The sequence below is a fragment of the Pelophylax lessonae genome (genome assembly GCF_965119305.1).
Source record: "Pelophylax lessonae genome assembly, chromosome: 4".
Taxonomy (NCBI): domain Eukaryota; kingdom Metazoa; phylum Chordata; class Amphibia; order Anura; family Ranidae; genus Pelophylax; species Pelophylax lessonae.
The window spans coordinates 285,806,129-285,821,033 of NC_138771.1; the positions used below are offsets into that span (position 1 = coordinate 285,806,129).

The 14,905-nt window shown below is 40.9% G+C and overlaps 1 protein-coding gene across 1 annotated transcript in view; it reads left to right on the forward strand.

Moving 5' to 3' along the window:
- The window catches only part of SLC6A15 (solute carrier family 6 member 15), a 113,595-nt gene that overhangs the window by 26,057 nt on the left and 72,633 nt on the right, over positions 1 to 14,905 (forward strand). Inside the window, exons 2-4 of the mRNA XM_082256980.1 lie at positions 6,353 to 6,824; positions 12,507 to 12,664; positions 14,523 to 14,649. Coding sequence (XP_082113106.1) covers positions 6,536 to 6,824; positions 12,507 to 12,664; positions 14,523 to 14,649 — 574 coding nt within the window. The 5' untranslated portion in view covers positions 6,353 to 6,535. The remainder of the gene's footprint in view (positions 1 to 6,352; positions 6,825 to 12,506; positions 12,665 to 14,522; positions 14,650 to 14,905) is intronic.

The following is a 14,905-nucleotide window of genomic DNA, read 5'->3' on the forward strand; positions in this document are numbered from 1 at the left end:
GAGATGACCGGCTGCACCCCCCACGCTACGCCACTGTCCCCATCCGATCCTGTCCGTGAAATCCGGACGGATGGAAACCCCATTTTCCATCTGTGCAGGGGATCGGATGGGATCGGATGAGAGTGGACAGGCGGTCCGTTCTCATTCGATTCCCCATAGAGAGCAGAGGGGCTCTGACACCTCCCTCTCCGCACACAGAGTGCGATCCCCCGCTGAGCAGCGCGGAGTCCACCAATGGAGGCGGACCGTGTGAAAGGACCCTAAGATGTAAGCTTAAAGTTATATGACTAGGGTAGAGCTATTGGAAGGCTGATAGACTCCCATCCCTAGACACCCTTTTTGGGGATTTTTTTTACCAACAACGAGCAGGATACAAATTACCTAAATTTAAGAAGAAATTTGATTTTTTTAAAATATTTTTATTGTTTTGTTTTTTTTTTTTTAAAGCAGAAAGTTTAAAAATCTTTGATCTTTTTTTGTTTATAGCGCAAACATCAGAGGTGAACAAATACCACCGTACCACCAAAACAAAGCCACCACAAATGGTCCATTTGTGGGGGGGAAAAAATGACATACATTTTATTTGGGTATAGTGTCGCGCTTTCGCGCAATTTTATTTTAAAGTAACCCAGTGCTGTATCACCAAAAATGGCCTGGTCATGAAGTGGGGTAAATCTTCTGGAGGTCAAGTGGTTAATATAAAGTATCTCCCACATGGAAAGCCAGAAGAAAGGTGCCCAGGGCAGGGCATGTAGGGATAAAACCTCCTCCTCATGCAAACATGATTGCAATCAGGCTGGTTGGCTAGTTAACCATTTCTACTCATGTAAACACAAACCCTAAATTGTTTAGGCTTCCTTCTCTTGATTTCAACTTTGTGGTTTATTGGTGAAGTATTTACCCTGGGATACCATACACAGAGCAGTAGGGATAAGTTGCAAGGATCAACCTTATCCACATTTATGGGTATCTCTTAAGTATGTTCTTATTCATTTTTGGCAAGCGCATCCCTTAGTGGGCTTGTTTTAGGGAACCCTTGTACAAAGAAAAGTGGGTCTGTATGGAGTTAGAGCAACTCCTTGTGAGCTGCACTAAATGTAGGGAAATCATAATTAATAGCAAATTCTTTAACTTGCACCTAGGCTTTATGAAGGGTGCTATAATAAATATTCCTGAGTAGGCCAAATGTAATCAATCAGTGCCAAACACTTGGCTGTGTTTACTGATTTACGAAAAGGCTTCAAATTCCAACTGAGAATGGGACATTATTATTAACGCCCACAGAAGACATAACTGAAATAGCTAGCAAATTGGCAGTGTTATTATGATTATTATTGTTATTCATAGCAGTGGTAGAAGTAGTAGTACAGTATTAGTAGTTGAAATAGAAGTTGTGGTACTGTCAAAGTAGTGATATTAGTGAAAGGAGTGATATAATAATAAGAATAATTAATAATAATATTATGAAGGTGCCATATGCAGTACATTTAGTGCCGGTTCACACTACCGCGGCATGACTTCGGGGGCGACCTGTGAAGTCGCGTACAACGCACGGACTTCATATAATGGAAGTCACTGCAAGTTGCTCCGATGTCGCCCCGAAGTAGTACAGGAAGTAGTACAGGAACTATTTTCTAAGTCTGAGCGACTTGAGTCGTTCCTATTAGAACGGTTCCCGTAGCACAGAATGGACCGCGACTTGTCAGGCTGACCAGTCGCCTGACAAGTCGCAGTAGTGTGAACCGACACTTAGGCTGCATTCACATGTCAGCGTTTGGATCGCGGCGGATTCCGCCCGCAATCCGGAGATTATTGCAAATCACGGGACGCCTGTGCGTTGCCCGTGATTTGCAATAGCACCCCAAATGCTGAGCGATGTTGCCGCGATTTCCGCCTGCCGAATCGTGGTAACATCGCGCAAAAAAAATCGCGGGACACTTTACGCCCAAAAAAGTACAAGAGCTTCTTTGGAGCGTATTGCGTCCCGCAATTTTTTTTGCGCGATGTTACCGCGATTCGGCAGGCGGAAATCGCGGCAACATCGCTCAGCGTTTGGGGTGCTATTGCAAATCACGGGCAACGCACAGGCGTCCCGCGATTTGCAATAATCTCTGGATCGCGGGCGGAATCGCGGCGCGATCCAAACGCTGACATATGAATGCAGCCTTAAGGGGCTGTGTAAATTGCCAGTGCTATATGAGTACCTATAGTAAATAAATAATAATAATTTTTTTTTTTTTTTTTTTATTATTATTATTACTTGGCAGTAGCCTACATGATGCTTTAAAAAACCTAAAAGTCTAGAATATATTATAAGGAGAAGCTCAGATGGAAGGTTAAAGAGAGTGGACCATCTAAAGAACAATTTTAAATTAGGAAGGAATGCTTACAGCTAATAGTTAAAAAAAAAAAAAAAAATAGCACTAGAAATAAATGGTTGATAAAACTCTGCCATGGAATGTAGGCAGCACATTGCTATGGCTACTGTAGAAGTCATATAAAATAATTAAGATGTTTTTGGTCTAATCCTCCAAAGATTGCTGTCACATGATGGGAACACCAGGACTGTTCCGTTTTTTGGCAGGCTTCTCAGACAACTGTATCGATAGCTTTGAAGTTCTTTTTGGAAATGTCATGTGAATAAGATATTTATGATTATTCAGAATACTTTGTCTTTTCAAATTATTTTCTCTTTTAAATCACTTTTGAAGCAGAAGAGATGAGATTTGTGCTCATGTCAAAAGAAAAGTTTTGGTAAATTTGTTTTAAAAGTATTAGGCTAATCTTCTGGGAAGAACTGTGTTAATGAATACAGTGTAAAAACGCATATTAGTACAACTATTTTTATTTGTATAATCAGTTTATAAACCTCAAAAGCAAAGTTTGGGCTTATGCACAACTGCTTTTTACTCCTCTGTTTTGTTTTTGCTTTACAGCTGAATTTGGATGGAGTAAAGAAAGGAGCTCATATAGAGGTCATTGATGTTAGACCCCATTTACACTTGAGCATATTTCCACTCCTTATACCTGACTACGCTGAACATGCAGAATCACATTCTTTCTAATTGTCCCTGTTCAATTTTGTATGCTCAGTCCCCCTACGTTCTACACCCTATGTTCAAAAATGGTACAGGAGCTTCTTTTGGAGTGTATACAGGCGTTTTTGGTCTAATAGACTTCAATAGAAGTGCTTGTGAATGCACATTACACCTGTTTTTGCATGCAATTTTACATCTGAGGAACACCTCTTCTCCTAAGATTAGGTTCACACTGAAGGCAGGTTTGAAATTCAGTTGAACTCTAACGATTTCAAACCAGCATTTCAGTGTGAGTTTGGGGGGTGATTTGAGAAACATCTGTGCAGGTTCTTGCAAAGATGTCTATTGAAATTGCCCCCGAAGTTGCCAAAAGTAGTGCAGAAACTGCTTTTGGGAATCGGTGAGGCGCCGCAAAGACGGCGTTGCACTGATTTAGATGGTGCCATTGTTGGCAATAGGCAGCAATTTGGCATTCGATTTGACATGTCAATTCGCTCCGATATGATTCAAGGCTAAATAATTTTCTCTTACGTCCTCTACGGAAGGATTCAGTAGACAACAGGTACACCCTGATCGCCCGGACAACATCCAAGGAATGCAAGGCAAACTCCTTAGGATGTTTAGGATTCGCACACAGCGAAGGCAAGACAATATCCTCGTTAAGATGAAATTCGGGTACTGAGTTGGGAATGCTGATAGCAGGGGGTATTGGACCAGTGGGACAGCCCCCTACAGGTGTGTCTATGCAAATTGTTTGTGTTTTTAACAAGTCTTATGCCTAGCTTGCTCCTGTGGATAAAAGGTCAATACCCATTGGTGAAGATTATATGAGGGGTGGCGACTGTCAGAGGACTCAGAGAAAGGAATTTACGGTTAGATTTTACAAAAATTCAGTTTTTCTCTTCCCTAGCCTAGCTCAGGAAGCTAATTGCTGAAGCCTGAAACATTGCAAACACACTTGTGCTTATAATATAACATCTACTGTATAGTACAGCTGTATAAAGGGCAACAAAAATCAAATTTTTCTAATAATTTATCATCATAATCATCAATTACATAGGGACTGATTTTCTTAAACTGGAGAGTGCGATATCCAGTGTATCTCTGCAGAGAAACCAATCAGCTTCCAGGTTTTTTTTTTTGTCAATGCTTAATTGAGCACGCTGACGTTAAAGGTTATTGGCTATCATGCACAGCTTTACCAGATTTTTCACTCTCCAGTTTTAGTAAATCAACCCCATAGCTACATATATAGTTAGTCTGGTTAAAAAAAGACACAAGTCCATCCAGTTCAACCAATAAAAGGGGGAAAAAATCATACAATCCCATATTATATACACAATCCTATAGCCACAGTTGATCCAGAGAAGGGCAAAAACCCCAGCAAAGTATGATCCATTTGCTCAAGCAGGGGCAAAAAAATGACTTCCTGATTCCCGGAGAGGCAATCGGATATTCCCTGGATTACCTTTACCTATAAATGTTAGTATCCAGTTATATTATGTACATTTAGGAAAGAAAATCACCAAGAATACTCTCTGCCCAGGTGTGAATGCAGTCTTAGGGTTCTTACAAAAAGTCTTGTGTCCACATCTGCAATCAGATGAAATTTGTGCATGTTTGAATTTCCATCTTTTCTTCTGCAATATCAGGACTTGGCTGGATTTAAAAGTTTTTCTTCTAAATAGCGGCTGAGGAGCTGTGATATGTGGGCATTATTTTACTTCTGCCTGCACCAGAGACTTCCTGAACCCAAAGCATTGGGGCCACTTGACTTGAATTTTTATTAACAGTCCAACAATTCCTTGCCACACTTGACAGCATATTTTTGTTTCGTATACTCTAGGACCCTGTCTGCTAAGTGTTGTAGCCGTGGGGTTCTGCAATTGGTTTGTTCTCTGAAATCGAAGAAAATTCTAGCAGGGGGAAAGTGTCTCAGAAAAAATACATTTGTAAATAAGCATACACAGAAACAGATTTAAGCAAAAGTATGAATAAGACTATTATAAGAAATGTAAACAGCTGGAAAGCTTTGTGTTGTACTGATAAGGTTACTTAGAAGCTGGGAGACAGTATGTGATATCATCATGAATCATAGTTCCAAGATCCATCCTCTGGTAAACTAAGTTGGGCTATATAGGGGTGGAAATATAAATATTTCATATGCAATCCTGTTGAATAGTAATCATTTCACACTAAATATAATATTCTTGCATAGGACCATTTATGGCTGTTTTAAACATAAAATATCAAATTGAAGTAAAATTTCAGTGGATGCCTAAATGTAACTACGGAGTATAATCTGATTAGATACTTGGAAATGTTTCAGGCCTGAATTCACTTTGTAATAAATCCGTGCTGAATCTATAGTTCTAAGTTAATGCATAATGTTTAGCTACATCATGCTGTGGAAGAATTCAGCATATTCCACTGCCTAAGATGTTCTAGAGTAAGGGCGGTGTCCAAAGAATAAAGGATTTATGTTTTTCACAATGAAGAGTTAAAGTAAAATAATCCTCCCTAACTGAAATTACATTCACTTTAATCCCAAGCTTGGAATTTACCAAGTAGTTAATAAATATTCTGTACAGTATGTTTTCATGAATACTGTAAAGGTGTTAAAGCTTGTAAATGACTTTAAGTAGGTTTATGATTAAGTTTTCTATTTTAAACCTAAATTGGTGGTCTTGCTTCAAAATCATCTACGCTTTAACATTGAACAGTTTTTGCTTATATGCTTATATTCATGCAACAATGGGAACTTTTGTCCTGCAGCTAGTTATTTTCCATGATAGACTGACTCCATCCATTAATATAGCTCATTCACACTATTATACCCATATGTATGAGTGTGATTCCAGCTTATATTGACAGTAAAGGCTCGTTCACATGAATGGCCAGGGGCTGGTAAAAGCAGGAGTTTCCCACAACCACCCACCCAAACAGAAATGCAGCCGCTCAGGGCTGTACCCATGGTGTGCCTGCAGCAAAAATCAAAAGTCATGATGTATTCAGCCGGTGGTACTGCTGCTGAACTTGATTCATTCATGTGAATGAGGCTGAGCCGCAACTGCCCTGCTGATCTACCGAGCAAATGTACAGAGCATGTGTTGGATGTACTAGGACTAAAAAAATTCTGGTTTTTGCTTATACACAATTAGATGATAGAAGTTACCACAGCTTTACTTTACCCACTAGGCAAAGCAGCTTATACTTCTTTAGTAAATCAACCCCAATGTATTGTAAGAATATAATTGTTATTAAACATTTTCAGGATGTTTTTCAAAGTGATAAAATATACTCTTCTCTTCTAGGTCCCCAGTTACTATGGATCTCTAAAAAAAACATATTTTGAGTGACACTTTAGAATTTAAAGCAGCAGTGAACATTTTTACTACATTTCTTTACCAAAATTGACTTTGGTGATAGAAAGTGATTCTTGAGGACTTCAAATCTTAATATCTTAAGCAAACTCAGAAACTGTCTCATTACTTCAGATGCCTAAGAACAGTAAAGTAGCAAAGAGAGAGCTGGACGATGATGTTGTGGAATCAGTTAAAGATTTGCTATCCAATGAGGATTCATGTGAAGAAAGTTTCAAAAAGAGTGAGTTAATGGTCCAAGGTGAAATAGACAAAGACCAAGACATTGAAGAAGGCTCCGATATTGAAGATGAGAGACCTGCATGGAACAGTAAACTCCAGTACATTCTCGCACAAGTGGGATTTTCAGTTGGCTTGGGAAATGTGTGGAGATTCCCATATCTATGCCAGAAAAATGGAGGAGGTAGGAAACTGGGTTTGAGTTAACTTTATTTAGTATATATATATATATATATATATATATATATATATATATATATATATATATATATATATATTGTGAGGCATTGGTGGCAGGATTGGATGGGATGGTGGAAGCTGGAACTGATTCCTGCAGGGAGGAACAGTTCAATAATGGAAAGGAAATGTTTAGCCATAGAGTGATTGAGATATTATCTTTTGGGCAATTCATTACAGACCATTCACCATTCACCTCTACAGTGGATGGCTTGGAACAAAGGAAAGAATGCAAGAGTCCCAAGATGATTTCTAACTCTACAAGAACATAGTCCAGAGACCCAGCAAAGGGAATGATAATGGACTGTCACATGTCCACTGTATGTTGGCAATCTGTATTCCCTCCTACAGGTCTGAGCATAGAGGCAGGGAAAGAGAGGCATTGACTGGCAGTATTGTGGATAATATGTATGTGTCACCTGGATTTCTCACATGGTGAGGGGCTCCAGGGTTTATGGCCATTGACCAAAATCTGTATATTATAAGATTTATTATCATGTGTGATATTATTTGTAAATGACAGTTTTAACCATGAAAAGCTTCAACACAACAACAAATATATTGGCAAATAATAAAAAGGTCTAAATCTAAACAACCAGAAAACTAGAACATTTAGTGAGCTCTAACATAGTACTAAATACAAACAGTAAAAAAGAAGAGACATAAGACAAACATAGATAATTGCCAGGCATATATTCTATAACTACCATTAAACTGTTTGTGAGGGTCTCAGTCTGTTATCTAGTGTTCCAAAGCCTTCTCCTAACTTATTCTTCTAACTCTTCTCAGGTGTCTGGACTGAAAATAGCCTCTCTTCCATAGAATTGCATCGGCCAGTTCAATGGAAACCGGCCAACATTCGGGCCGTGTGTACTTTAGCAGGTTCATGACCGAATAAAAAGTCTGCCAACAGGCTCCTGGACAGCCGATGGCTGGGAGTCCTGTCCAGAGTCTTCTAATGGGGGGGGGGGTGTCCTGTCAAAACACAATAGCACAGCAGGGGAGATTGCTGTACTAACATCGGTCTGTTAGTACAGCAACTTTGACATGAGCTATCCATTTTTTTTTTCCATTCAGCCTGCTGGGTTAAATGAAAAAAATAAATAAATAAACTAGCAGTGTGTACTAGGCTTTATGCTTCCAGGATTGGCCAATCTCCTAAGCACCTGTATTTAGCATAAATTATCCCCCTTAGCACAACCTTTTGAAAGGAAAATAAGTATGCAAATTCCTAAATTTTTGGAAAGAAAATTAAGAATTCATGAATGGCCACCCTCATTGCATATCTTATTGAGGGGATCCTTTGAAGTGGATATATGTAAAACAAAGATATTTGGGCCCCACTGTTCAAATAGATTAACCTGGCCCTAAATTGTATGGGATAAGCCTTCTTACAAACAGTATGACTGGTAAATAATAGAAGATTCCTTTTGGCAGCTTAAATTTGGATAAAAGCATCTTCATCTATTTTCAGGGACATATAAGAAGACATATTACGCACCCAGTGGTGGGATTCAAAAATTTTAGTAACCAGTTCCGACTTTCAGTAAAGGTGTCCGAAAATGTCACAGTCCCGCTAAAAATCGCAGATCGCCGCCATTACTAGTAAAAAAAAAAAAAAAAGACATAAATCCTTCCCGTAGTTAGTAGACGTGATAAACCAATCAAAATATTCTTATTGCGATTTTTTTTAACCAAAAAGATTTAGCAGATAACAAATTGGCCTAAAATGATAAAAAAATTGATTTGTGTGAGTTTCACCTCAGGGGTCTCATCATCCCCGTCGGGCAGCAGTAGGTCCCCCAGAACCCCCTGTGGGGAAGGAGCTCCTGGTGGGAGATGGCCACGGAGAAGCCTTAAGGTGAGAAGGGGTCCCTGTCCAGGGCCCTGTCTTCAGGGGAGAAGGGGTCCCTGTCTCCAAGGGAGAAGGGGTCCCTGTCTCCAGGGGAGAAGGGGTCCCTGTCTCCAAGGGAGAAGGGGTCCCTGTCTCCAGGGGAGAAGGGGTCCCTGTCTCCAAGGGAGAAGGGGTCCCTGTCTCCAGGGGAGAAGGGGTCTCTGTCTCCAGGGGAGAAGGGGGTCCCTGTCTCCAGGGGAGAAGGGGTCCCTGTCTCCAAGGGAGAAGGGGTCCCTGTCTCCAGAGGAGAAGGGGTCCCTGTGTCCAGGGGAGAAGGGGTCCCTGTCTCCAAGGGAGAAGGGGTCCCTGTCTCCAAGGGAGAAGGGGTCCCTGTCTCCAGGGGAGAAGGGGTCCCTGTCTCCAGGGGAGAAGGGGTCCCTGTCTCCAAGGGAGAAGGGGTCCCTGTCTCCAGGGGAGAAGGGGTCCCTGTCTCCAAGGGAGAAGGGGTCCCCGACTCCAAGGGGAGAAGGGGTCCCTGACTCCAAGGGGAGAAGGCGTCCCTGACTCCAAGGGGAGAAGGGGTCCCTGACTCCAAGGGGAGAAGGGGTCCCTGACTCCAGGGGAGAAGGGGTCCCTGACTCCAAGGGGAGAAGGGGTCCCTGCCTCCAGGGGAGAAGGGGTCCCTTTTCCCAGGTTAGAAGGGGTCCCTGTCCCCAGGGGAGATAGTGTGGGGTATGGGATGGTGTGTGGGGGATGGGGTCATCTCACTCACCTTTACCAAGCTGCAGGACACTCATCCACAGTCACCGACCTGGGCTTCTTCCAGCAGTAGCATGGATGGGCAATCAGCTCAGAGGACGACCTGTGTATGACAGGGGGGAGGAGGGGGGCTGGCCTTGCAGACATCCCTGCTGTGTCCTCCGGCTCTCTTAGTGCACCTGGCTGTGTGCTTCAGTTCATTCACTTGCGCGGGAGCTGACTGGGGGGGAGGGAGAGGGGGAGTGAGGTCGGGACTCTGGCTGGGGAGGAGAGGAGACTGTGCTGCTTAGTGGAGCAGGAAGGGGTGGGGACTCAAGACAAGGAGCAGCCAGTGCGGAGGTGAGCAGGAAGCTTTGCTGTCCACCCCCAGAGACGGCTCTTTAATTAGCAACTGCCTATTTAAAGAGCCGTCTCTGCCGCTGCTCTCGGCTTCCACCGGTTCCACGAACTTGTAAAATGTTAGTAACAGGTTCGGTGGAACCGGTGAGAACCGGCTGAATCCCACCACTGTACGCACCCACATTGATACACCTTTAACTAAAATATACTCATAATTACAATATTATCTACATCTGTTACTGGAGGTTTCAAGTAAACTAATTTTACAGTAAACTGTAACATAGCTCATGTGGAAAAATCAAACATTTTGTTTTCTCAAACCCTATTACATTTGGTCCTGGTTGAGATAAATCCTCATTCCTAGGTCCACATCTTACCTGGTAGCCAGACCTAATTATTAGTCTCAAATGTCTATGGGAATTTATAAATATGAGCTGACTGATGTTCTGCGCACTCTCTCTTGTTCTCTCTGCTCTGGTAGCCTGCTGGTGAAAAGGCTGACTGCTGACAAAATACAAAAATGCTGACAAAAGGTACAAGTGATGCTTGTTTGCATTGCTGAACCCCTTAGGAGGCTTCCTTTTTATCAGGAACTGATGTGAGTTAAGTTAGTGGCTCAGATGGGCAAAAGTTTGTTTGCTGAATTACTAAATAGAAGTGCTGGACAAAACTGCTTTGAGTATTCCTGGATGTCCTTTTCTCATCCATGGTTTACTGCTGCCCGTACCAGTTGTGACTGTCCCACTTACAATACATACAAATGTATAAACTTTGTTTTACAAATACATATTTAACATGTGACAAATAATTTTTAAAGTACTATAGGTTCGATTACGAAAAAGCACAGCAGATGAGGCTTTGTCCAGTTCAATTCTTGTACTGAGCAATAAGGAATGAGTCTTTGCACTGCATAACTGCATAATTAAGGCTCATATGAAAATGTACTACTGAAGTGTGTGAACCTAACACAGCAACAGACAGACTGCAAAGGGCCGCTGTACAGAAAATTGTCAGGGGCTCCATTATACTCCCTCCATGTTTAAGCCACACTAAAGTATTTGCATTTAAGCTTCTGTACACATTCAGTATTCATTCAAAATAGCTCCATTTAGGGCTGTGGATAATGGGGGTATCACTGGTCCTCTTGTACTGGGCCCAGGCCATCTGAGAGGCACAAGCAGCAGGGTATATCATATATGGGCAGGGAGGGTGATCGGCAGCTGAAAGCTGGCTTCTTCTCCTCTCCCTCCCACCGGCTTTCAGCTCTTAAGCAGCAGAGGGAGCCATAAAGGGGATTGGTTTGCCATCCCCCGCCATACTGATCATCCTCACTGGGCACCATACATTTCCCCCTGGCTCCCCTGTTTGCAATCATTTACCCTAGGCTCCCCTGTGTGCCCCCTCCCCCACCCATGCAGAGCTTCCGGCTTCCCTTCTCTCCTTCCTACCGGCAGCTGCAAGCACGCAATAGGATCCTTCAGGATGGACAGTGGGGAAAGGGTCCGGTAAGTATAATAATGGGAGATTTGCTGCGCATAAATAGATATTAAATGGATATTCATTAAAAACATGTGAATGTAAAATAAATCAAATATGAAAACTGAATATAGCTGCCAACACTTGACTCTGAATCAGAAAAATAGATCACAAAACGATATAGCAATAGTAGGTGTAGCACTTAAAACATGATAATAGGATGAACAGCACAGTCCATTAATCCTTATAAAGTCCACACATATCATAACAGAGATGTTAGATTTCTTCCGAAAAATAAAATGTGTGATCCCAAAGGGGTACAGACACTCCAAACTCCAATATCCCAGTGCAGAGATTCCACCACCAAGAAATAAGATTAGCCTCTTACCACAACATAATGATCCCCATGACAAGGATCATATTTAGCATATGTGAGATCCAGAGCCACCACCAGGTCCTGCACCGGCTTCCGTACTGATCGTGCCCACTCCTCTCAAGACAAGTAAGTATGGAAAAATAGGGGAACAACTTCCATAGTGTAATATTGTCAGGAAACGTTATTATGTCATATTTACCAGCCCCTTCCTTTCTTGAATGAACAAAATGAGTGATCGTTACCGATCTGTCAGGTTGGCTGTATTGGGCCCCGTGGTCTCTAACAGCAGCCTTGGCTTCAATAGATCAGATTTAGATATGCATAAAAACATTTGCCTTTTCATGCCTCTCTGATTTAGTTTTACCTTGGTACAGAGCTGTGCCCTTAAAGCTAGACCATGACCAATTACCATTACCGGGATCAGGGTGCAGGCAGATGAGGTTGGATGTCAGAAGTCGGAACAAATTCAAAGATTTACTCAAAGGAAGAGATTTCTGGCTGATAAAAGATATTTACTTTTAGAAATTAGTTTTAATAATTATTCTATAAATTAGCTGAAAGTTTCACTTTAATTCTGGTAGTATGACACACGTACCATTATAGTTCTCGCTTTTATTGTTAGTGTAGTACTGTAGCTCCTCAGAAATAGAAAAATCTGGTAAAAATTCAGTAGTCTACATTCAGTTAATCAGTTATAAAGAGAAGGAACTATACAATAGGATGGGTTCTTCTGTGTGGGTATGTTTGTAGAAAATGAGACTTCCTTGTCTTTTCCATTAGCTTTGACCTTGCAGGGACACAGCTGAAGCTATGAAGTTATATTAAACTTAATGTATTCATTTTAGGTGCATACCTGGTGCCATATTTAATCCTCCTTCTGGTTATTGGAATTCCACTGTTTTTCTTGGAGCTGTCTGTAGGACAGAGAATACGAAGAGGAAGTATTGGTGTTTGGAATTACATTTGCCCTAAAATGGGTGGAATTGGATTTTCAAGCTGTATTGTAAGTCATCATATTTGTGTACTCTTGACAATATAGAACAGTATCAATGAATTCGCAAGTGCTTTCATTTCAACATAGCTCAGGAATTTCATGATTTGTCTCATACACTATTTATCTGATCTTAAATTTTTGATTCTTCTTTGGAGCTGGTGTTTTAAATCGACCATTTGATACAACAGGGGCTACAGCGCAGCGATACAACCTCATCTGTACATCATTATGAAATTATGGTCATTGCTTGCTAAAGTATAATTGCATTTATTGGTAGCAGTAAGATACTTTTAAAATGTGTTGATTTTGTGTGATAACATGATGTCAACATTAATTGATGTAAAAACCTGTATCTGCTGTATTATTTGAATAGAAGCATCTGGCCAGTAGTTATTTTCCTGGAACTAATTTGCAAAAGCCATATGCTATGTAAATTGTGTAGTCTGATTGTCACACACATAAAAAACATTAAAACGGACTGGAAGCATATTCTTTTTTAAGAGCATATCAGTTCTAACAAGGGGACCATAAGAAACGTTCTAACACTAAAGCTCTCAATGGTATTAATACTTATTTTGTTAAATGTTCATTTTTTTTTAAAATTGCTATATTAGTCTGAGTTAGTTTGTTTAGTGTTGGCTTTTCTGTTATTTTCTTATGTCCTCTACTACAAAAATCTAAGAAGTTAGATTTTTTTAAAATATTATTTTATTACCCAGTATTAAAACCTAAAACTGCATATCTTTTTAATGATTTATATTTCTAGAATATATAGAAATTGAATTAGATATAGAAATATATCTAATATATATTAGTGATATATATCATATATATGTTAGTGATCAACCGATATCTTTTTTTATTGCCGATACCGATATTTTGGTCATCGCATATCGGTATTGGCCGATATTTTCGTACATTAAAAAAAAAATATTTTTATTTTTTACAGGTACTCTTGTAGAGGGATCTGGGGGTTTAAAAGACCCCAGACCCCTCCTTTGCACTTAAAAGCATTCAAAACGCCAATTTTGGCTGTTTTGAATGCTGTAATTTTTTTGGATTTGGCGCCGAGTACCCGGAAGTGATGTCATGACATCACTTTCGGGTTTTTACATGGAGACCCGATCAGAGCTAAATGCAGCTTTGTTTGGGTCTTCTCTTCGGTGGCCGAGCATGATGGTTGCCCGGGTCTCCCGGTGGGCCGGGGGACCCGGTCGAGCTGCGGAAGGAGGCTGGAGGGGGGTGGGACGTCCCCTCCCGCTCCTTGTAATGACAGCCGAGCGGCTTCTCAGCCACATCAGTTGTCATTACAAGACAGCCTACCGTCGGCTATGGACGCCGGTACCAGGGTGATGCCTCTAGCTGCAGGCATCACTCCGGTACAGCACTTTCCCTAAATATCGGCAATATTGGTAACCTCAGGGGCCGATTCCGATATATTGGGGAAAGTGCAGATTGGCCCTTGATATATCAGTTTTGCCGATAGTCGGTCGATCTCTAATATATATATATATATATATATATATATATATATATATATATATAGGTATATATATATATATATATGTGAAGTATTTTAAGCCAGATACAGGAAAACTGTGCAGGCATCTAGTGGCATCTGTATGCACTGCAGTTTGCAATTATTTTCTCTTTCATTTTTACTAATAACTATCCTGATCCTCTTGTCTTCTATACTTTCCAAATGTCAATATGATCAGCAGCCTTACTGGCCTTTCAGAGCTTACCGTAGATATTCTCATTAAAAAGTTAAAATAAACCCGTCACGACAAGCATGGGGACTAAAATTGCTGAACTGTCTCAAAATACTCTTTACCAGGCTTAATAATTACTTTTTTTTTTTTTACAGGTTTGTTTGTTTGTGGCACTTTACTACAATGTCATCATTGGATGGAGTCTATTTTATTTTTCGCAGTCCTTCCAGCATCCGCTCCCCTGGGATCAGTGCCCTTTAGTGAAAAATGGTTCTAACACCTGTGAGCTTTTAATATAATACCTACATATAATTTTAATTCAGATAAAGTAAAAAATATAGTGACAGCAAAGTGTGTTAGGATTTAGATTAATGTTTTAAGAGACATGTTGCACTAACAAAGTATGAAGTTCCAAAAGATTGGGGAATAGGTAGTGACTTTTCTTTTCTTAGGAGAGTGCATGTGATCAGCACAGGGCCAATCAGCACTGTCCAGACAGAGGGTCAGGGGTCCTGCATCCTGATGGGACAGCCAGTGC